General features: G+C 38.8%; 1 protein-coding gene across 1 annotated transcript in view; it reads left to right on the top strand.

The window, feature by feature from the left end:
- NFATC2 (nuclear factor of activated T cells 2) overlaps positions 1–23,625 on the top strand; it is a 180,650-nt gene extending 157,025 nt beyond the window's left edge. Inside the window, exon 10 of the mRNA XM_070940048.1 lies at positions 23,549–23,625. Coding sequence (XP_070796149.1) covers positions 23,549–23,625 — 77 coding nt within the window. The remainder of the gene's footprint in view (positions 1–23,548) is intronic.
- The last annotated feature ends 241 nt before the right edge of the window (positions 23,626–23,866 follow it).

Here is a 23,866-nt window from a genome sequence, read left to right as displayed (position 1 = left end):
AGACCACCAAGAAGTCCCACTGGGAAATCTAAAAAAATACAGTACAGCATCGAGAGGAGGAAATGAAAAATCTTGTTTCTGTATTATGGCCAAGAAAACTACATGAAGGTCGTGCTTATGTAGTCACCAAATAAATACAAGCTTCCTTTGCGGAAAGTTTTTACTTAAAGAAAGTCAAAAAACAAAACAAACTTTTGTTTGTAGCCTAAGATAATCTGCATTTTTAGGACTGGATTCTGAGTTTATAACAGCACCAACATTAATTACATCAGCATTGGCTTCTTTAATGGATTCTCTAGCGTCTGTCTGTCCATCCGTCCGTCCGTCTATTATCTATTATCTCTATTATCTCTTCTATCTATCTATCTATCTATCTATCTATCTATCTATCTATCTATCTATCCTGTTTTCCCCAAAATAAAACATCTCCTGATAATAAGCCCAATCGGGTTTTTGAGCACATGGCAATAAGACCAAGTGCTTATTTCAGGAGTCAAAAAAATAATATAAGACAGGGTCTTATTTTCGGGGAAACACAGTATCTTATATAGTCATACATCTCATAAGACTTTTCCAATGCAATTTGCCAATTTGTAGAAAAGTACCCTGTTTCCCCGAAAATAAGACATCACCTGATAATGAGCCCAATTGAGTTTTTGCGCTAAAATAAGCCTCCCCCTGAAAATAAGCCCTCCCCGAAAATATTTAAACACAGAGCTGGAAATCAGGTAAGACGGCAAGAGGAGCCCCATCTTGCTCCACATGCCCCAAAATAATAAGACCTCCCTGAAAATAAGGCCAAGCGTTTATTTTGGGTTCAAAAAAATATAAGACAGGGTCTTATTTTCAGGGAAACACAGTATATATATTTTTTTATCGAACTATCCATATTAAAAAAATCTTACAGGAAATTTGTGGAAACCCAAGTGCATCAGGCAACATTGCAAACACAAATGCAGACAGGAACCTGTTTTCCAAGCTGCAATCTTTAAAGCAAACTTTTTTTTTTTAACATATTCTCAAGTTCAGTAAACGGAAGATGAGAGCTTGACAAAAACGATTGACGGAAATCTTGTGTCTTGAAATGAACAAGTTTTCCCATTCTGATTCTCTGCCCCCACTGTGGAAACACCTGACACCAGCCTCTCTGAAGACCATCATGTTCTGATGCTCTAGTTTTTGTAGGCTAATAACTTTTCAAGGCTCAGAAGGTATTCATAGGATAAGGTAAAAAAGTAATAAAAGAAAACCAAAAGGGTACCGACTGCCGTACAATTGAAATTCTGCCTCTTTTTCATACACAATGCCTGTTAAAAAAAATAACAAGCAGAGTTTACATATAGCATCTATGGTGGCGCCATTTTGACTTAATTTAGATGTGCTTGGTAAGTAACTACATAAATATCATAACTTTTGAACATTTTGTTTGTTTCATTTCCCATTGACTTTGCTCATCAGAAGGTCACAAAATGGGATCACAATACCCTGGGACACTGCAACTGCCATAAATATGAACCAGAGGCCAACTGTCTGAATTTTGGTCACCTGACCCCCATGGGAATACTGCCATAACGGTCATAAAGGTGAAACACAGTGGTGAAATCTAAATTCTTTTACTACCGGTTCTGTGGGCGTGGCTTGGTAGGCATGGTGTGGTTTGGTGGGCGTGGCTTGGTGGGCATGGCAGGGAAAGGATACTGCAAGATCTCCATTCCCACCCCACTCCAGGGGAAGAATACTGCAAAATCTCCATTCCCACCAGTGGTGGGTTCCAACCAGCTTTACTACTGGTTCTCTTTGTGCAAATAAAGGTAGGAATAACGCGGGGGCAGATGGGAGGGCCCAGCTCCTGGACAAAGAGAACCGGTTCGGTGACGTCACACCGTCACTGCTACCGGCTCAGCCAACCGGGCCGAACCAGGAGGAACCCACCACTGATTCCCACCCCACTCTGGGACCATCCAGAGGTGGCATTTGCCGGTTCTCCAAACTACTCAAAAATTCCGCTACCAGTTCTCCGAACTGCTCAAAATTTCTGGTACCTGTTCTCCAGAACCTGTCAGAACCTGCTGGATTTTACCCCTGGTGAAAAATGGTCAAAAGTCAGTGCCATTGTAACTTTGAATGAAGTTACTTCCTGTTGTAAGTCGGGGACTGCCTGTACCATGAGATTTTTGGCTCATTAAGCTCAGTACAATTAATTCAGAGAGCTTTCCCTGATTCAGATCCTGATCTATTTTGCCTCTGCTGCTTCTCAGTACATATAAATGAACACTTCCCTCAGTGCCAGCCAGTGCCGTTTTGGCTGTCCCGCTGCTTTCGAACAGGAAAAAATGTCACATTTCCAAACAGGTTGATGTCTTTAAATAAAAAGGAAACGTCCTTACAATGCATAGAGCTTTTTTTTTTTTTCATTCTCGGTGCTTAACCCTGTGAACACAAATGTGCTGATAAATAAAACAGCTTGTAATGTCATCCTACTTGTTTACACAAAGGAAATGACCCACCATTACCTCCTTAAGGTTGCTGTGCTCACCTTTTTTTTTTTTTTACCTAAATGCTATTTTTAGCATTTCAAAAGACCAAAAACTTTCCATTAAAGATCTGCTCTTCTCATTTCCTGGGTAAAGAAAACAGGAAACCTCTTTAAAAAGAGAGAAAAAAGGTACCCTATATATACTTCAGTCTTCAGGGTTTCTCCTGAAACTAGATTCATATCACCCCCTGCTGGCAATTCCAGGACATTGCAAGCTTTTAAAAGGTAAAGATTCCCTTTGCACAGGCTAGTCGTTCCCGACTCTAGGGGCGGTGCTCATCTCCGTTTCTAAGCCGAAGAGCCAGCGTTGTCTGATGACGATTCCGTGGTCATGTGGCCAGCATGACTAGATGCCGAAGGCGCACAGAACGCTGTTACCCTCCCACCAAGGTGATCCCTATTTTTCTACTTGCATTTTTACATGCTTTTGAACTGCTAAGTTGGCAGAAGCTGGGGCAAGTAACAGGAGCTCACCCCGTTACGCGGCACTAGGGATTCGAACTACCGAACTGCTGACCTTTCTGATTGACAAGCTCAACGTCTTAGCCACCGAGCCACCGTGTACCCTTTAAGACTTTAGAAGCCAGCAATTTCAATTAAGGCCTAGCCTTGTTTTAAAAAAACCACAATTAATTAGATGTCTTAAGTATAACTGAAGACACACACAACCTGCATATTGATGAAATGCTTAGAGCACTTAGCAACATAACCCCAAGTGTGATAAGGTGTATTGACGATGTTTGAGGAACAATCTTGTATATGAATTACACAGTCCCATCAACAAGTATGGATAAGAACACGGTCTAAAATGCTTCTCTTCTCCCCCCCCCCCCCAAATAGTTGCAAAAGAAAAGCTTGGAATATTTTTGAGTTCATCAATTTTTTAAAAATATTTTTTTCCATATACATTTTCAACCACGGTTAAAATCTTCAAAAGTGCATTGTTGTGTTAGATCTGTAGTTTTCAGGATTGTTGTTGGTTTTAATTGAGAAGGCTCAATCCTGGTTTGCATCCTCTATATATTTCCCTCTCTCTATGTACAGTACAACAGGTAATAAGTAATGTATTGAACAATTACAAAATCTATAGAACAAGCAATGTTCTTAATAACCATTACAACTTGAAAGTGTGTGTTATGACCTGCCCAGATTAAGTCCAGGTAATCCTCAAAATACAACCAGTTGCTTAGCAATTGTTTGGAGTTACGACTGACCTCCTCAGGGCTATTTGCAATCCAGATTCAAAGTTCTGACCCTTCCCCTGTGTTCACACAATCACATTTTGTGACCTGTGTTTGCAACCGTTTGCAACTGTCCAGCAGTCACATGACCACAATTTACAATGATTTTTTTTGCTGGAAACTGGCTCTTACTTCCTATTTTTGTCGAAAGAAACAACCATTACAGACAATGGATTTGTTTAACAACTGCTACATTTGCTTAACATCTCCAGTGATTCACTGAGCAACCGCTGCAAAAAGGTTGCAGAAACCTCATGTGGTAACCCACTTACCGACCAGCATGAATTGTGACCATAATTTTGAGCTCGGTTACAGTCAAGGAATACCTGTGTTTGAAGCAAGTAGAGCTTTTGAGCCACCAGACTGACCCAAATGTGGTCACACTATTATAGGGAGAATTTTGCATGGCCATTGTTCCTTCATATGATTGCCTCAAATTCCACCACAGAGCTATCTAAGTCAGGGGTGGGCAACTATGGCAACTTTATGACTGGTGGACTTAAATTCTCAGAATTCCCAAACCAGCCAACTTTATGACTAGTGGACTTCAACTCCCAGAATTCCTGAGGCAGCTGACTCAGGAATTCTGGGAGTTGAAGTCCATAGGCCGTAAAGTCATATTTGCAGGGGTGAAATCCAGCAGGTTCTGACAGGTTCTGGAGAACCGGTAGCAGAAATTTTGAGCAGTTCGGAGAACCAGAGTGGGTTGGGAATGGAGATTTTGCAATATCCTTTCCCCAGGAGTGGGGAGGGAATGGGGATTTTGCAGTATCCTTCCCCTGGAGTGGGGTGGGAATTGAGATTTTGCAGTGTCCTTCCCCTGCCATGCCCCCAAGCCACGCCCACCAAGCCACACCAAGTCAAGCCACACCCACAGAACCGGTAGTAAAAAAAATTGGATTTCACCACTGCATAGTTGCCCATCTCTGATGTAAGCCCATCTTGACATACCAGTGATCCTATCAGTTAATTTTCATGCTTGCTGAGACCAGAATGTTCACAACCTCACGGTCTGATTCCAGAACATTCCAGTCTCCACTGTGACATTCCCAAAATATGCCAAAATGTCCCTGCCCCTTACAGAGCCAATGTATTGTATTCTAGAATTTATTATTCTGGAATAGAAAGTGGTACAGAGCGTTCTGGACATGACGGAAAAGGTCAGAGAAAGCTGGGGAGGAGGTAGAGAGAATTAGGAGAACAGCAACAACACAACAATTTCATTTTTCTCTTAGAAACGAAGGGGCTGTATTGCTTGGCGAAACAGTTTTGAAAGGTGCTTCATCTGAACCTTTATCAGAGTAACAAAGCACTCCCTACAAATAGCTCTTTCCACCTTTTTTCTCAACAACTGGTATTCAGGACCACACCGTAGGTCTAATGTATAATCATAATAACTAACAGCCATTAAAACTTACCTAGTTTTAATGTATCTAAATCACTTAAAGTATCTAATTTAAAGTATCTGCCGTATTTTTCAGAGTATAAGAAGCACTGGAGTATAAATATAAGCTTAATTTTTGGGGAGGAAAATAGGAAAAAAAAAAATCTGCCTACCAGGTATTCATCTGTCTAGCGTCCTTAGTCTGGTCAGCTTCAGCACATTAGTTTGCTGTTTTTTATCCCTTGCTTGGGGATAAAAAACAGCTTCTAAAGCACACCTGATCTTTGGAGAGAGAAGCAATGAGAAAAGCAGGCAAACCACCGAGATCACTTCACTGCTAGTACCTCGTTAGGGCTGAAAAAAAGCTTCACAACTGAGAGTTGGAGGGAGCAGGCAAAGCAGGGAAGATCGCTTCACTGAAAAAGATTCTAAATCACAGCTGAGAGTCAGAGATAGATCGCTTCACTCGCTAGCACCTCGGTAGGGCTGAAAGAAAAGCTTCACAGCTGAGAGTCAGAGGGAGCAGGCAAAGCACTTCACTCACTAGCGCCTCATTAGGCTGAAAAAAAGCTTCACAGCTGAGAGTCGGAGGGAGCAGGCAAAGCAGGGAAGATCACTTCACTGAAAAAGCTTCTAAAGCACAGCTGAGAGTCAGAGGTAGATCGCTTCACTCGCTAGCACCTCGGTAGGGCTGAAAGAAAAGCTTCACAGCTGAGAGTCAGAGGGAGCAGGCAAAGCACTTCACTCACTAGCGCCTCGTTAGGCTGAAAAAAAGCTTCACAGCTGAGTCGGAGGGAGCAGGCAAAGCAGGGAAGATCGCTTCACTGAAAAAGCTTCTAAAGCACATCTGAGAGTCAGAGGTAGATCACTTCACTCGCTAGCACCTTGGTAGGGCTGAAAAAAAGCTTCGAAAAAGCTACATTCGGCGTATAAGAGGCACCCAAAGTTTCAGCCTCTTTTAGGAGGGAAAAAAGTGCGTCTTATACTCTGAAAAATACGGTAATCACTTTTCTAGAGCTATCCCAATCGGCATCAATCACAGTATTTTCTGGAAGTAGCGCCACGGTTTAAATAAGGGGAAATACAGCTGTTACCTTTGAACAATCCTGATTTATAGTATTTATAATCTCACCATGTTGCCTTCCACTTTATTCATAATCTTGTCAGCCCAGATCAGCCTCACATACAGATAGTCCTTGACTTACAGCTGTTTATTTACAGCAACCATTCAAAGTGACTTAGGATCATTTTTCACAGTTAACTATCGTTGCAGCATCCTCATGGTCACGTGATCAAAACTCAGATGCTTGGCAAGTGGCTCATATTTATGACGGTTGCAGTGCTCCAGGATCATGTGATTCCCTTTTGCGACCTTCTGACAAGCAAAGCGAGATTAATTTAACAACTGCAGCAATTCGCTTAATAATTGTGGCAAGTAAGGTTGTAAAATGGAGCAAAATTCACTTAACAACTGTCTCACTTAGCAACAGAAATGTTAGGTTCAATTGTGGTCGTAAGTCAAGGATTACCTGTACCACCTTTCTTCCTTTAAGAGCTGACCTCATTATTCTGAAACAGTTTGGTTGGATTCTGGCTGCATTTTTTTTTTTTTTTTTGCCCAGCACAGTAACTGTTACATAATGACCAAAATTTTGCTCAGAAATGCAGATTGCAACTTAAATTAGTAACAATAACAACAGTAATTATGGCCCAGCTCTGTCAGCTCTTAGTGACCATATAAATAGATTTTCTCCAGGATGACCTGTTGCCCATCTGGTCTCCCATCACCACTGTCATTAAATCCATCCATCTTTCTGCCGGACATTGTTTCTTTTTCCTTCCACTTTTCCCAGCATTTTGGAGTCATCAGAGGAACTGGATTGAAACAAGCATCCAGAATATAATAAATTGAACCTGGTCATTTTGCCTTAAATGAAATCTCTGGATTGATTCATTTTATGATCCAGTTTTTTTATTTTCTTAGTTATCCGTAGTATTCCTAGGAGCTTTCTCCAACACCAGAGCTCAAAAGCTTCAATACGGTATTCCTTTGATCTGCTTCTTCAAAGTCCAACTTCTGCTTTCATACAGTGTCGGAGAGAATATCACTGCATTCTGACCTTTGTAGATATAAATATATCATGGCATCTAAATATCCTTTCTAAGGCTTTCACTGCAAACCTACCACTCCATCAGATGCATTTCTCATTCCTTTATTGTTGTCAATCAGTCCTAAAAAGCAAATCTATTTCCCACTTCAGGATATCTGTCACGTTTAAGGGTGGTTGTTGTATGTGATGTCATTAGTCTGGTCTTCTTTATATTTAAGTGTTAACCATTTTTTAATTGTGCACTTTGACTTTCATTACTAGAATTTCCCAAACCTTTGTATTTCCAGTTATAAGAGTAGGGCCATCAGGATAATGCATGTTTCTTTCTCTAATTTTGAACCCTTGATGATTTTATACCAAAGCAGCCCCTCTCAATACATATTTGGTTGAATACACAAGGGAAGAATAGAAGCAAAAGACTAGACTAGACAAGACAAGACAAGACAAGACAAGACAAGACAAGACAAGACAAGACAAGACAAGACAAGACAAGACAAGACAAAACTAGAAGAATAGAATAGAATAGAATAGAATAGAATAGAATAGAATAGAATAGAATAGAATAGAATAGAATAGAATAGAATAGAATAGAATAGAATAGAATAGAAAGCCTGAAGGCAGGATAAGAAGCAATGGATGGAAACTAATCAATTAGAGAACCAACCTTAGAACTAAGGAGAAAGTTCCTGACAGTAAGAACAATTAATCTGTGGACTGGCTTGCCTTCAAGACTTGAGGGTATTCCAGTACTGGAGGCATTTAAGAAGAGACCAGACAGCCATTTGTCTAAAATGTTACAGTCTCCTGCTTGAGTAGGGGGTTGGACTAGAAAACTTCCATGGTCTACTCCAACTCTGTTATTCTGTTAATAAACTCCCTTATCTCACTCCTTTGCTAACCTGGAGCCAGTATTATATTCTGACCAAACTTTTGCTTTCTGTGCTATGTGTGTAGGTTTTACATGGACATCAATGGTAACAATAGCATATTCTACAGGTGATTGCACAACATGGTGCTTTGTCTCCAATATATAGCAAAATGGGTTGTTTAGTCACTTCCAAAGATTTGCAACCTCATAAACATTATGCCAAGACTGTCTGCCTGTAACAGCTTCATTGAGTTTTAGTGAAGAAAATTTGAGCAATATATAGGCACGTAGACTATACATTAGCAAGCAGAGTTTTACTGTGAGAAATCACCAATATGTTCATTAAACAGTGGAGAATATAAATGTATTGAGGGTATTTTGTACACTGCCTGGAACTCTTCTCACCTAACAGAGTAATGCAGTTAACAGGACCATAGTTTACCAAGTCACAATCTGACTGGCACTGCAGAATATGATTTGAATGATCCATAGTTGGTACAAAACATGAAAAATGAGAATGAGCTTGCAAGAGTGTTCCCTCTGCAATCTGGACAGGATTCAGTAATCAAAGTGCATTACATCTATGTCGATCCTGTATTTATAAAAGTCAGTGAAGTGTTGCATTATTATATTACATTACTTTAAATAAACCAGAAATGAAAACTCCCATTCCTTCCAGGAATCCAGGAAAGTATATATTTTTTTTGTCCCCTTTTCTTTTCATCTTCTTTACAGTTTGCAAGCTACTTGAGGCTGAACGATAATGATGGACTGAAGACCATCTAGCAGGCTTCATGGCTGCACTCCAGCAGTTGGGACTTGTCATTGCCAGATTGGTCATAGTCTTAACCCATTATTGAATGCCAGCTTTTCAACAGCCACCACACAGGTGGCTTTATATTAGATTCTTTTGCATTTTCTGCACAGTAACATTTCTGCTTTTGTGTTTCTTTCTCTCTCTCTCTCTCTCTCTCTCTCTCTCTCTCTTTTCCTTCCCAGTTAATGAAATTATCAGGAAAGAGTTTTCTGGACTCCCTGCCAGAAGTCAGACATAGAAGATGAGATTTATGAGGCAACTTTTGCAGAACCCATCTGTATCTGACTTCTAAGATTCTTCTCTTGTCCTGCCTGCCTTTTGTTTCCTCAACTGATCATCTCAAGGCACCAGTTCAACACCAGGAACAATGCACTGGCATCCAGCTGACAATTTTATGTAAGCCACTCAGCACCTCTCATTGTAAACATCAAAGAAAAAAACTCTTCCTTTTGTCCAAAGATCATGTCCTTCTCATGTAACCTTGCAAGTGCCTGACGTAGATTACTGAAGTGACTAAGGATGCATACATGGACTAGAAATGACAATTGGGGGGAAAAGGTCCAGAAACTTTTATTGAACTAAAGTATGGTTGTGTACATGAATGCATGTTATAGACGTTGGATGAATTTTACAATTGCCAACTCAACAAAAAACAACAACAATGAATTAGGTTTCTCGAACGGTCACAATGCATAGCCAGAAACAAAATTTAAAACTTCGAATACTCAAGCATTGAACCTCCCTCCCTTAAATGAAAGGGAACAGATCTACGTATGCAACATTGTTTTTATTCTTCTTTCAAATAGAAGCATGACTATTGCTCTGCATAGATTCACAGGGTTTTTTTAAAAATTAAAAAAACAACAACATCAAAGTGCAACAAGGAGGCTGCTGCAATGGAAAATGGATGAAAATCATCTGGTGTGGGCACAGCTTCTAGTGAGAATGTAAAGTAGCTTTTTAGTTGTAGCCTTGTCATATCTTTGCTCTATTTTTAGATGCACCAAAGCCATATTTTCATTGAACTAGAAAGTATGTAAACTCAAAACACAATGCAGTCAACAATTAAGCATTTTTTAAAAAACTAAACAACGTCTACAGAAGAGAGCTGAACCTGCGTTTGAAACTCTGAAATGAATGTTAAAGCTAAAATATTTAACTTTAGCTGGAGTGTGCATTCTATTCCACAATGTTCTATGCAGCATTTTACTGTACAGTGTACAGATTTAAAACTGATTTATTTTAGATTCTTTCCCATCCATACAAGTAACAAAAAGTTTTTTTAAGTAAATGAATCATCTCAACTTGATTTGGAAACTGCTTTTATGGTTTTACAGTGGAAGTTTTGCAGATCTATCCAGTCGTTCAACTCATGGTAAAAATCACAAGATGGCATAATTATATTCATAGGGAATGTGAGATACTAAGTTAATTGGTTAAGCATAGAAATGTGTGATGAAGAGCAATTTAATTGGTTAAAGAATGTAGAACTTACTGATTTATTCATTCTAGCAGCTATCAAATTTTCAAAAAATTCCAGAGCTTCTTTTTATTTGTGCTACAATACGGTTTTTCCCTCCAAAAATGTAATTTTTTTTCTACTGAGGATTATCATTGTGTATTCTGCATTTAGATGTTACTGTATTTTTCAGAGTGTAAGATGCACTTTTCCCCAAAAAAAAGAGGGTGAAAATCTGGGTGCGTCTTATACTCCGAATGTAGCCCTGCCCAGCCTTGCAAAGGGAGATTTCAGAGGCTGAAAAAAGCCTCTGAAAGAAGCTTCAGAAAAAAAGCCTCAGAAACAAAGCTTCAGGAAAAAAAGCCTCTGAAAGGCTTTTATTTAAAATAATATGGCAATCAACAAAAGAAGATTCAGTAAAGGTTCTAACCAAACTATGCTAACAAATCTACAGAAAGACACAATAACCAACAGATCGGAAGAGGTTAATCTATATACCAATACCAAAGAAAGGAGATTGAACAGAATACAGATAGTCCTTCAGAATAAAAGCCTCTGAAAGAACCTTCAGAAAAAAAGCCTCCAAACAGAGCTTCAGAAAAAAAGCCTTTTTTTCTGAAGCTCTGTTTCGAAGGCTTTCAGAGGCAAAAAAAAAAAAAAAAGTTTTTTTCTGAAACAGTTTCAGAAGTTTCAGAGGCAGAAAAAAAAGCAAGGCACAGAGCTCACAACCAACGAACCTGTTGCTAAAATTCACCTCTGGGAACAGCTGATTGGGGGTATTCCGAGAGGCGGATGGACCCACCAATCAGCTTTTTTCTTATTTTCCTCCCGAAAAACTAAGGTGCGTCTTATACTCCGAAAAATACGGTATTTCTCTAAATTTTTTGTTGCCAGAAGAAGCCACAACATCTTTTTACTCTTTTGCCCAATATATGTTGTAGTTTCTTCATCCCTTGTAAAATTTAAACTGCAGATCAGTCTATGTAACTCACGTGGTACAAATTGGAAGTGCATAATTTTCAGGCATACGTAGGCTTATTCACATTCCATCAAATAAGGTTCTTAAAGAACTGATAAAAATTAATAAAACTATTGTAATTGCCAGCTAACAATTTGATTTTGGTTTCTTGAGGATTGGTCCCAATGTCCAAATTTATAATTGGGCATGGAAAGTAGGACTGATAAGAGTACATTTGCAATATATGTATCTACGCATGGAAACTTTTTGTCTATATTTTCCTAAGCTTGATTCAGAGAAGTGAAATAAAGGAAATGATGAAAAGCAGCTGAATTGGATAGTAGTAGAGATAAGTACAAAAATAATTTTCTAGTTGCAACTAATCTAATTCTTCAAAGTTAAGCATAAACTTTTATTATATGAATCAGTTTTCAGTTTCACTTCAAATTATCCTTTAATGTCAGTCCTTGAATACACTTCATAATCATTTTCACCACTAATCCTCAATTGTTTGTCTAGATATCTAGAAAGCACACCACAACTTGGAGTCCTTTTTTGTGCCAAGTATAAAATACCAAAGAAATTTCCCATTTGGATTTCTTTGCTGGGTTATTTTTCTTTCACGAGTATACCACCGTTTTATACAACTTGTTTATCTTGATCTGCCTAATCTATAGAGAGTTTTAAGGATGTGATGCAACCTTGCTTTGGCTTTTAAGCTCTAAAACACCAGCTCTAGGAAATACATTCTTGACAAATCTAATGCTATTTTTGGATTAAAAAGTAATGTGTCCTTTGAGTTGAGCTCAATTCCTTTGACTCCATGGCCACAAACCTATAATTTCTTTGGTAACAATATGCAGATGATTTGCAATTGCCTTCTGTAAGGACATTGGCATCCCTGGTTTATATACAGTAGTAAATCCTTGCGTCCATTTATTTTTACCTAGGTTTGGTGTGAAATTTACCCTTTCTGACTTATAACTACTGTTTCTTTGTAGATATGGGTTTGTATATCTGTCGCTAAGCGAAAAACCCAACCAACCACCTAATGGCTTAATATTATTTGTGAACCAGGAATATTCCTGTTATTTATGCCAGTGAATTACTGCAGTGGATGAAAAATATCACTCCAGAGTTGTTAGATACAGAGCTGCAATTCTTGCTGATCCAACTACTTGATCAAATGTTCTTACAAGCTCTTCTAAAGTATACGCAAACATGAAAAGTAAGGTTCTTAGTTCTCTTTCATTTCCTATGGATTGAAACAGTGGTGAAATCCAATTTTTTTTTACTACCGGTTCTGTGGGCGTGGCTTGGTGGGTATGGAGTGGCTTGGTGGCTGTGGCTTGGTGGGCGTGGCAGGGGAAGGATACTTCAAAATCCCCATTCCCTCCCCACTCCAGGGGAAGGATACTGCAAAATCCCCATACCCTCCCCACTCTGGGGCCAGCCAGAGGTGGTATTTGCCAGTTCTCCGAACTGCTCAAAATTAACGCTACTGGTTCTCCGGAACCTATCAGAACCTGCTGGATTTCACCCCTGGATTGAAACCATAAGGAATGACAACAGGATGGCCATATTGCTTCTTTGTCTGCTTCTTGGCAATATCTAAAAAAAAAAAACAGAGCATTTGGATGCAGCATTGTATTCTTATCTTAAGCATCTTCCTTTGCTGCATTATACATTCATTTATGTGTAGTATAGACTACATGTTTTTTAAATATATATATATATAAATATATATAATGGTTACATGTTGGCAAGCTGTCCTACTGTGTCTGATTTAGAATATTTAGCAAGCAACCATTTGCTCATACTAAAGCCTTAACCAAATATATATTTCTCAAGCAAATACATTCCTCTACAGATGTTTGTCTTAAAGAATAACTGGATAAATTTAAGATAGTACAGGTAATTCTGAAACATTCAATGAATGAAATTATTTATTTTGGTTTTGCAATAGTTCTACAGTTAACATATGTAAACTTCATGTAAACTTTTTTTTTTTAATTATTACTTTGGTCTAAAGAAATGTAAGGTTTGCCTTGGACAGTTAACTGCCTTGTGTGAGTAATTTGTTCTCAGTTTATCTGGAAGACAGCCATAGCTGCATATGAGGAAATTATTCTTTTTCCCCTCAGTTATCTGAAAGCTTCATGACAAGTGCCTTCCTGTCATTGTACCAAAAGGCCTCACAAAGCATTGTCTATCAAATGAACAACTGTAATGCATTTTCCATTAGTGTTTTATTATGCTAAAGTCAAAGCAGTTTATTGTAACTCAGTGGCATTTTTTTTCAACATTATTATTTCTTAATCGCAGCTTAGGCCTACATATTACAGGATGAGTATCTGTAAACTTTTGCACTAAATAGATGAAGTCATCCATCTTAATATGTAAACAGTCGATGTTGGAGAGGTTAGTAAGAGCTTTTCATTACTTTGGAATGCATTTGGCATTAAAGAATACCAAAGAAAAACTGCACGTGAGAATGTTTTGTGAGTTGAATGGATTTTTTTTTTTCATTGTGAGGAATTCTTTTTTCCTTTTCCTTTCCTCTGGGTTTTTGATCTGTGTGTTTGGAGGAGAAATGTAGGCTTATTTGAATAATAGCGATACTGAGATGGAAAGAATACCAAAATACTTATTTGGTTAATACAAAATACATTTGGTTAATACTGGCTGTGGGTTCAATCCAGACAAACTGAAGCACTTTTCCATGTATCTTTTGCTAGACAGTAGTTTACTATAATAATTTGTTATTCCCTTTATTCTGTTCAACATCCGGTCTTCTTGTGTAATAGTAATATCTATTATAGAAAGCATAATTCCATTGAATTTAGAGAGAAAATTTCTGAAACATGTGTTTTAATTCAGTCATTCTCAAATGTTCTGATTCTACACCTCCCTAAAATAATCCATGAATCTGAATAACTAAATGAATAAAACAAATCCATTCTTAGAGTTAGAGTTGGGCAAGAAATAAATACCCCACTTACTAAAAGATATGCCATTATCATCATAAATGTTTGACTTAAATCTTAATTGGGTGAGCACTGTGGTTATAGTGATCATTTTAAACGCTTCTCTTCCTGCCCAGCAAAAATGTCCATTTTGAAAGGCTAGAAATTGAACATAATGGGTAAAAATATTGAAATTTACTTCTATAGTCACACCCAAATTACAAATATTCTATTACATGCCATATGGGAAGTCACCACTTGGCAAGAATTTGTCAGCTGGCATCAATCACAGTGCTGCTTTGATTGGCAAATGATGCTGACGGTTGGCTAGACCCACAGGTTTAGCTTTCCTGGGCTTTTTTCCTCAAGCAAATCATAAATGAGCATTGACAGCCCTCCTGCCTGCTTTGTCTGGGCAGTCTGATCAACTAAAAATGCTGTAAACCCACCCACCCCATGCCCGCTCTCCCCCCCCCCCCAGAGGTTCATAATCCACCCTTTGAGAATCTCTGTTTTTCCTCACACATTAGCGGTTGCAAGATTTGAGAAGATGCATATGTCTTTGGCTTGATTGGACTCTGCCTATCTATACATCTTACTTGGAATGCATCACGTTATAAACATTTGCAAAGAGAGCATTTGATTATATAGAAAAGCTGCTTCTTGACTGTTGGTTTCAACCCACTGCCTGTTGTATTTTTAGGGGGGGATATGGGTGTTATATATATATTGTACTATAAGATTTTTTTTTAAAGGAGAAATTATCTATGATATTTCCTGGTTGCTACAAAAAATGAGACACCTCCATGGTGGTGTTTCTAAATAGTGTGTCTTTTCTTCAGCTGAAGCCTTCAGAAAGGCTTATTCTATGGAGGCAAGTACTGTTGAACTCACTGAGTTTATTCTTGTGCTTATGGAGAGCAGTATGTAAGGAAGCTCCCTCAGGGTTTCTTAAATAAATTCTTTCCTTAACCAGCTGCTTCCCCTCATGCTCTCGCAGAGAATCAAGCAAGGGTTGGACAAAAGACTTAACACCGCTTCCTCTAATGCTGTGATTTTTGGACACCCCCAAAAAACAGTCCTATAGACTCATAACATACATGACCTTCATAGATGCTTTAGTGCCTATTTGATGTGATCCATGAATCATCCTTTATCTTGCTTCATTGGATGATTAAAGAACATAAGTACACAAGCAAAGAAACTGCATTTTTTCCCTAATTTCAGCTGCAAACATCTATTGTCTGCTTCACTGGCCAATCAGTAATCCTGCTTGTAAAATTTTTGTTTATTTCTGAATGCCTGTATATAACAAATTTAACAAGTTGGTATCTGCATCTTTCTGGATTTCCAGGGCATTGTGCATAGTGTTGAAGGAAGATGCTGAGAGCAATTGTATAGTTTCATTTAGGCCAAAATTGTATTATGCCAAGGGAACCCTGCAGTCCTCTTGCACAGGGCCTGTGAGAGACTGAGAATTTTGACAATCCCACTTTTTCTTTTCTTTATTTTTTTTTAAAAAGTTAGTCCTCACAGTTTCAAAGATGGATACCTGAATATAAGTTGACAAAAAAAGATCAGAAAGGAAGATGCAATTATAAAGGGTACATAGATGTATCCTAAAACTCTTCATGAGGAAAATGACTGTCATAATTAGTATATTGTAAATCAGTGTTTCTCAACCTTGGCAACATGAATATGTACGTTTCAGCTCCCAGAATTCTGGGAGTTGAAGTCCACATATTCTCACGCTGCCAAGGTTGAAAAACACTGCTGTAAATTATAAGCACAATAAATTGCAATCCATCGTTAATTTTTTTTTAAATCAGATAACTGGTGTCTCAGGAATGTGGTCATTATATATCGTACCAATAGACCAGTAATTTTTGTGTTGGAGAAAATGAAATGCAAGTTATGTTATGCATATAATTATTCAGCTTGTATTGTATGTATCCTCATTCCTGTTCGTTCCTGATATCAGTTGCCCTCAAATGGTGACAAAGAACGTGGAATGTAAAATATTTCAAAACCCAGTCTACTGTTATTGAGTTTCTCCCCATCTCCCCCCACCCACCCTCCAAAAAATCTCATTGTCTCTCAATTAATTCAGCTGCTTTGAAAGGTCTCAGTGAATTACCAAGCGCCACTTGGAATTGCTATTGAAAAATGAGGATTAGCATCAGGTAACACCCCTAAAACAAAATTAAGAATATTGTCTCAGTAGTCACGTCTGAGATTTTGTGTGTGTGAGAGAGAGAGAGAAAGAGAGAGAATGAATAGCATTGGTCCCTTGGCAACTGTGACCCATTAAGATTATGCCATTGAATTCCAGCTGCTGCTTGTCTAGTATGAGAAGATTTGCAATCCTGTCCTTCTTGTGGGCTTCCCAGAAATATCTGGCTGACCACTGTGTGAACAGGAGGCTGGGCTTTATCTGATCAGATGGAGCTCTTCTCAAATGACACCAAAGATTTCTGATTTTCCAACCCCATAAGCAAAATTAATGAACTATACATCCAAATTAAAAGAATTATACCTCCGAATGATACATTTGGCTTAAAATAATTCTTTGTTCTGCTTCCTAGTCATCAACACGTTTTTACAAGCAGGAATTCCAAACTAACTTTTAAAATAAACCACCCTAAGAAGCAATTCAACATGGGGAAATAAGTTTTCTTTGGATGGCAAGGAAGCCAAAACGAACATATATTTCCAAGTGCGGCAAGGTACATATTTAGCCTAGGTTGCAGCTAGTCATGCCTACTTGATTCAGTCACAGAGTCATAGACCTAAATGGAAAGCAGCTTTATTGCTCAAATTTTAACACATGACTAAACTGCTCGCTCACCTATTTTTAACTAAAAGCCAAAAAAAAAAAACCCACAGGAATGGTGGGTTGTATCTGTTCTATTGCCCCCTTGTTATGTTTTAATCTCAAATTTAATTGTGATTTTGCTTTTTGTAAAATATTTTTATACAGCTTGTATTATTAAAGTTCAGCAATAAATTGAAGGACAAACAGCTACTTCCGTTGTTCTTGTACTTTGTACTTCGTTGCAGTTAAAAGAAAGATTATTATGATCCGATGAACAATGTCGGTAGGAATACTCAACTGATTTTTTTTGGAGCGCTAATCATTCCGTGTATGACAGTCAGCCTGATCCAATTAAACCATTCACTTAACCATGAAGCAAGAACTTAATGGGGTGTGATCTGGACTAGATGTGCTCAACAACTCCCTTGATAGCCGAGCTACTAAATCTCCCCCTTAAAGCAAACTGTTGTGCAACCCTACTTCATCAAGTAGGGTTGAACTGGGGGGACCATTTACCCACTCAGTTATTATCTGGAAACTGACTGCAAACCCTTTGTAGGCTTGTTATTGAAAATGGGAAAAAACTAAATAACTGATTAAAAAGATTTGTTAGGAAGAAGAGACTGATGGGAGGGTGAAGGTGGTAACTACTATGTTTGCCACAAAGATGGGAATTTACTCCGTAAGATAATGTTCTTTTTCTTGCTTTTTGTTATTAACATTTTCTTTTATCCTTTTGTCATCTTTTTCAAATTCTTCTTTTTTAAAAAAAATATTTTATTGAGTTTATACACGTATATAAAATAACATTTCCATTAATATCGGATGTGCAGTGTTTATACATATATACAAAATATATTTTCAAATTCTTCTATGTTTATGTAGCTTTCTAAATCTATTTTAATAAAAATTATTCATAAAATAAGTAATAAATTTATATTGCTGCCCAACTCACAAAACAGTAAGAGATCTGAGCTGGTCATTCTCTTTTAGCCCAACCAACTTCATGGAATTGTTTTAGGGAATGAAGATTTCTTTTCCCACTATCCTGATTTGGACAAAAGTTGGGATATATTTCTAATAAATAAAAAGACAGTTTTATGCCTTTTTTTCTTTTCTTTTAAATGGACAAAAGTCAATTTTATCAAGTGCATAGAATGTCCCAAAGGTGCTTTTTCAACAGGGAATGGGACTTTTTGGTTTTTCTTTGAAGACGTTTCACTTCTCATCCAAGAAGCTTCTTCAGCTCTGGAAACATCTTGAAAGAAAAACCAGAAAGTCCAGTTCCTTTGGAACAACCATGACCTGGATTGAGAATCTCCGTGGATGCATAGAGTGTTATTAACTCCAAAACATTTTCTGTGGGAGAAGCTGAGTTTGTCCATACCTCACACCAGGGGTGAAATCTAAAAATTTTCCCTACCGGTTCTGTGGGCGTGGCTTAATTGGTGGGTGTGGCTTTGTCAGGTGACTGGTGGGCATGGCCAATAATAATAATAAATAAAAATAATAAAGTACACAAAACAATAAGAGGTACCAAAAACCAACGTTTACACTTTACACACACACAACACAACACAACACAACACAACACAACACAACACAACTGACATGCACACAGTGTAAAAGCAGCTGCACTTGACCCAAAATGGCCCTGCAATAAGCAGGAACCTCACATAGCCACAAAAAGCTCAAAAATCAATTTTCACACTTTTTCCACACAAAATGCCACATACAGCTTTGTGAGATTTTGTGTGTTTGTGTAGTTAGAGTGAAGCACTACAGAAACACACCAAATCTCAGAAAGCTGCACAAATATTTTATTTTATTATTTTATTTTATTTATATTTTTAGATAAAAGCAGCTAAATTTAAAACTTCCTTAACTTTAACTTGCTGTCTAAAAAAAACAAAACTCCTTAAAAAAAACCCAATTAACTATTTTTTAAACCCCCCCCAAAAAAACCAGTTACTTAACAAATTGAAGGCACAAGGCAGGCAGGCAGATTGAGCTGCTCACCGATTGCATTGATTGCAGGCAGGCAGATTAAGTTGCTAGTGGATGCAATGGATTGCAGCAGCCAAAGCAAGGCAGGAAAAGCGAGTGAGCCCGAAAGAAGCAGCAAGCTGCCAAGTGGGCAAGTGGGGACCGGGCGATTGGGTGGGCATGGGTGAGGGGGGGCAGGGATTTTTGCTACTGGTTACTACCTGAACTACCCGCTGCCATCGCTAAACGGATCGCCCGATCCGGTCCGAACTGGGAGCATTTTACCCCTGCCTCATACTCACTCTTAGTTATGTTAGCTGGTTGGAAATGAAATGTCTGCAAACAAACAGCCAAACTCAACACCAAGGACTCCAGAGTACAATCCTCGGATACATATATTCTCTTCTATTGGAGTCTTTTGCAGTTTGATATTAACATACTATCTGCCCATCTGCCCACAGTGTGCAATACTGTCATTTTGGTATTTGCTTTCCTTGTTTCAGATCATCACCTTCTCCTGCCTCTGTTCCCAGTCACTTTTAGCCCATTAAAGAAAATAATGGGTGACAAAGCCTAATACATTTTATATGCCTTGGTCATAGAATAACGAAGCAAACCTTATATTAACAGCAGGACTGTTAAGGATAACTCTCACCCATTGCTGGATAGGCAAAGGGAAGAATAAGTGTTGCCAAAGGATTTTTTTTTTTTTTTGCCCTATTTGGACATAAAACAACGTATGGCAAAACAATCTTATGGAAATGCAATGTTTCACATGCTTTCTTGTATTATATATCGGAGCATAATTCCAAGAAAGATGCATTCCGTATGCAACTCTTGGGAAGGTGGGGGATAGATAGAGTAGGGAAAGAAAACAAATAGACACTGCAGCTTACTATCATCCTGCATACACTCTGTAAGCATTCAGCTGACTTGCTAAGCAGGGCTTGGTCCTGGCTTCGACTGGAAGGATGGAGGCTTCTGGGCAGGGATGAAATGCTCCCGGTTCGGATCTGATCACCCAATCCGGTAGCGATGGCGGCGGGTGGTTTGGAGAACCGGTATCAAAAATCAAAAATCCCTGCGCTTCCCCCCTCCCCCATGCCCAGCTGAGCCGCACGATCATCAGAGGCTGTTTTTTTTACTTTTAAAAGCATTTTTTCTATAACCTCTTCAGCCAAAAAAATGCTTTTAAAAGTAAAAAAAAAAAGCCTCTGATGATCGTGCGGCTCAGCTGGGATCATCAGAGGCTTTTAAAAGCATTTTTTTCTACAACTTCTTCCGCCAAAGAGAGGGAAAAAAATGCCTTTAAAAGCCTCTGGCGATCCCAGCTGAGTTGCCTGATCGTCAGAGGCTTCTAAAAGCATTTTTTTCTGCAACCTCTTCGACAGAAAATACAGAAAAATGCTTTTAAAAGTAAAAAAAAAAAAAAAAGTTGGCCACACCCACCCAGTCACATTACACCCCCCCCCCCACCCAAGCCATGCCCACGGAACCGGTAGTAACAAATTTTAGATTTCACCACGGCTTCTGGGGCATTGAGAGCTGAAGGCTAGATGGGGAAATCGGAAACCCCTTGGAAGCAGGAAATGGCAAAACCATTTCTGCATTGTAGCCAGATACTTGAATGGAAGCATCCCTACAGTTACAGGAATTCCATCTGACAGAATGAGAACTGTACCTACCTTAAGCATTGTGCTTATAAGACCATTCTCCCTGCAGTAGCAAATATGATACTCAAGACACACAGGTAGCAAAATGTGCTCTCCTTCCATCAATCAGGCAGTGGCATCTGCAGGCATTTTTCATCGTGCCAAGCCTTTTGCATTGCCCAGTAATGCTACCAGTGGGTTGGGAGAAGGCTCCTTTCCTTGTGCATGTCAAAAGTGCTGGGTTGCTTAGAGAGGGTTGTAAAATACTGTAAAGCGGTACATAAGTCTAAGTGCTATTGCTATTACTAAAATGGAATCCAATGGAACAACTTGTTATCAGAAGTTGTGGGAGCTTCATCACTTGAGACTTTGAAGAAGAGACTGGACTGCCATTTGTCAGAAATGGTGTACGGTCTCCTGCTTGGGCGTGGGTTGGACTAGATGACTTACAAGGTCCCTTCCAACTCTGTTAATCTGTTAAAATGGGGCAAGACTCACTTAATAACAATAGAAATTTTGGGCTCAATTGTCATCGTAAATCAAGGATTATCTGTGCTGTTTCTCTTTCTGCTTCTCCGTACTCCCCACAACTGTGTCTGTATACAATATGCAACGTTCCTCTCAAGTTCATACGGCATGCATTTGGTAATCTTAGCTGTGATTCCCAAAATCTTATACTACAATAAATGTATAAATTTTTCTTGCATAAAGGAAGAAGAATTTGGAATTAACAGCTTCCCTCATTTGAGAAAGAGTCATCTGAAAAGGAAATTTTGCACAATCTTGCCTTCTTCTGCAAAGCCGCTGATATTTGGGGCTCTGATCTGACAACCCCAAATAAATTCATGTTAACATGCCACACACCAAGTAAAGTTTTCCCACTTCCATGATGACACAGATGGTCATATTTCATATCAACTGGTGCACATCCTTAACAAGGAAAGAAAAGGAAGAAACCTCAAGATCTGGCAAATTTTAAAGCAGAGTGAGAGGAGGAGGGAATAATGAGCTACAAATTTAGTCCTTCTTCCATTTGCTCAACAAATATCCAAATTAGTAACATATTCTTTTGGGAACAAGCTGGATACATAGCTAATAAGCAAAGATGGGTTGCATATGAAGCCAGTGATTTTTTAAAAAGTGATAATTTATTTATAAGACATCATCAACATGCATAGCAAGCAAATAGGCGAATGACCCCAAACTGCTTAACAAACTCAACAACAGAAGCAAAGGGGGAAAAATGAAGGTAGAGGAAAAAAGAAGGAATATATCAATGTTTCAAAGCTCACAATACAATTTTCCTCAGAGAATGTTAGTTTTTTCCATTCTATTGATATCCAGATATATTGGAACTACAGTTCCCAGAATTCATAACATTGATGTTAGGGACTGGGAATTCTGGCAGTTGAGGTAGTAATCTATTTGGAGCAGAGGTAAAATCCAATTTTTTTTACTAGCAGTTCTGTGGGTGTGGCTTGGTGGGTGTGGCAGGAGAAGGATACTGCAAAATCTCCATTCCCACCCCAATCCAGGGGAAGGATACTGCAAAATCCCCATTCCCTCCCCACTCCTGGGGAAAGGATATTGCAAAATTTCTATTCCCACCCCACTCTGGGACCAGCCAGAGGTGCTGTTTGCCGGTTCGCTGAACTACTCAAAATTTCCGCTACCGGTTCTCCAGAACCTATCAGAACCTGCTGGATTTCACCCCTGATTTGGAGGCTGAGTTTAGCAATCCCTGTAGCTTGTTTCAAATACTTTCTGGCAAAAATGGATGTTAGGAGGAATTTTATAAGCGGTAACAACATGCAGCTGTTTAGAGATGGGTCTTTTAAAAAATGGAGCACTCCCCCAAACACACCTCCAATCATATCTATTAAAATTCCCTAATTTTACCCTTCAGAGTAATGGGTGGCCAAAGTGTCATAGATGTTACACATCTTGTGGCTGACCTTGGACATTATGGGAATAATAGAGGAAGTCGTACTGCTGTATATCAGGACATTTAATTTTGACTTTTTATGGTTGTCTCACAGATGGCCTGGGGAACCCAAAAGTGCTTTTTTCAAGTGGCAACTGGACTTCCTTTGTTTTTCTTTGAAGAAGTTTCACTTCTCATCCATGAAGCATCTTCAGCTCTAAATGAGATGAGATTCTTGGATGAGAAGCGAAACGTCTCGAAGAAAAACAAGAAAGTCTGGTTGCCTCTTGAAAAAAGCACCTTTGGGACAACCATATGTCAGGGTTCCAAGCAGGGGTGAAATCCAGCAGGTTCTGACAGGTTCTGGAGAACCGGTAGCAGAAATTTTGAGTGGTTCAGAGAACCAGCAAATATTACCTCTGGCTGGTCCCAGAGTAGGGTGGGAATGGAGATTTTGCAATACCCTTCCCCCAGGAGTGGGGAGGGAATGGGGATTTTGCAGTATCCTTCCCCTGCCATACCCACCAAGCCACACCCACAGAACCGATAGTAAAAAAAAAATGGATTTCACCACTGGTTCCAAGTAACACCCCCAAAGAAAGAATACTAAGAGGCTAGAAATTCCTCAAAGTTCCATTTTATTAGAGATGTTATATTGACACATCTGGGAAAACCCGAATCTGAGAGCTTCCAGGTTTTCCCCACCCATAGGAAAGTGCCATTGTAACTTCAAACATTCAATAAATGAACTGTTATAAATCAAGGACTACCTGTATTAAAACAATCCCTTGGTTAAATGCTATTATGAACATGTCTTCTTTTTCATTCCAGGTCCATCGACACCAGACGTCTTCCAATTTTTGGAAACTCTTGGTATCACAGTCTCAACAAGTTTTGGAGATTACTAAGGAAAATGAATCCACATCATTAAAAAAAACCCTCAGGATGTTGTCTGCATAAGGCCCATGTTTATTTCACACTTTTCCCTGTGAACTGTAGTTTTTGTCATTTCTACACCCCACTTCATCCTAAAGATTTGTGTGTACGCATAGATAATTAATGAATATTTCTTGTAGTTGCCCAGAAACCTCCAACTTCAGTTTGTTGAAGGATGTGGGAGGATTAGTATTGTTTATGAAGAAGAAAGTC

This window comes from Pituophis catenifer, unplaced genomic scaffold (assembly GCF_029215685.1).
Source record: "Pituophis catenifer annectens isolate HBS135680 unplaced genomic scaffold, rPitCat1.0.hap2 SCAF_3, whole genome shotgun sequence".
Classification (NCBI taxonomy): domain Eukaryota; kingdom Metazoa; phylum Chordata; class Lepidosauria; order Squamata; family Colubridae; genus Pituophis; species Pituophis catenifer.
Note: the sequence above shows the minus strand (reverse complement) of the source record. Positions and strands in the feature narration are given on the sequence as shown.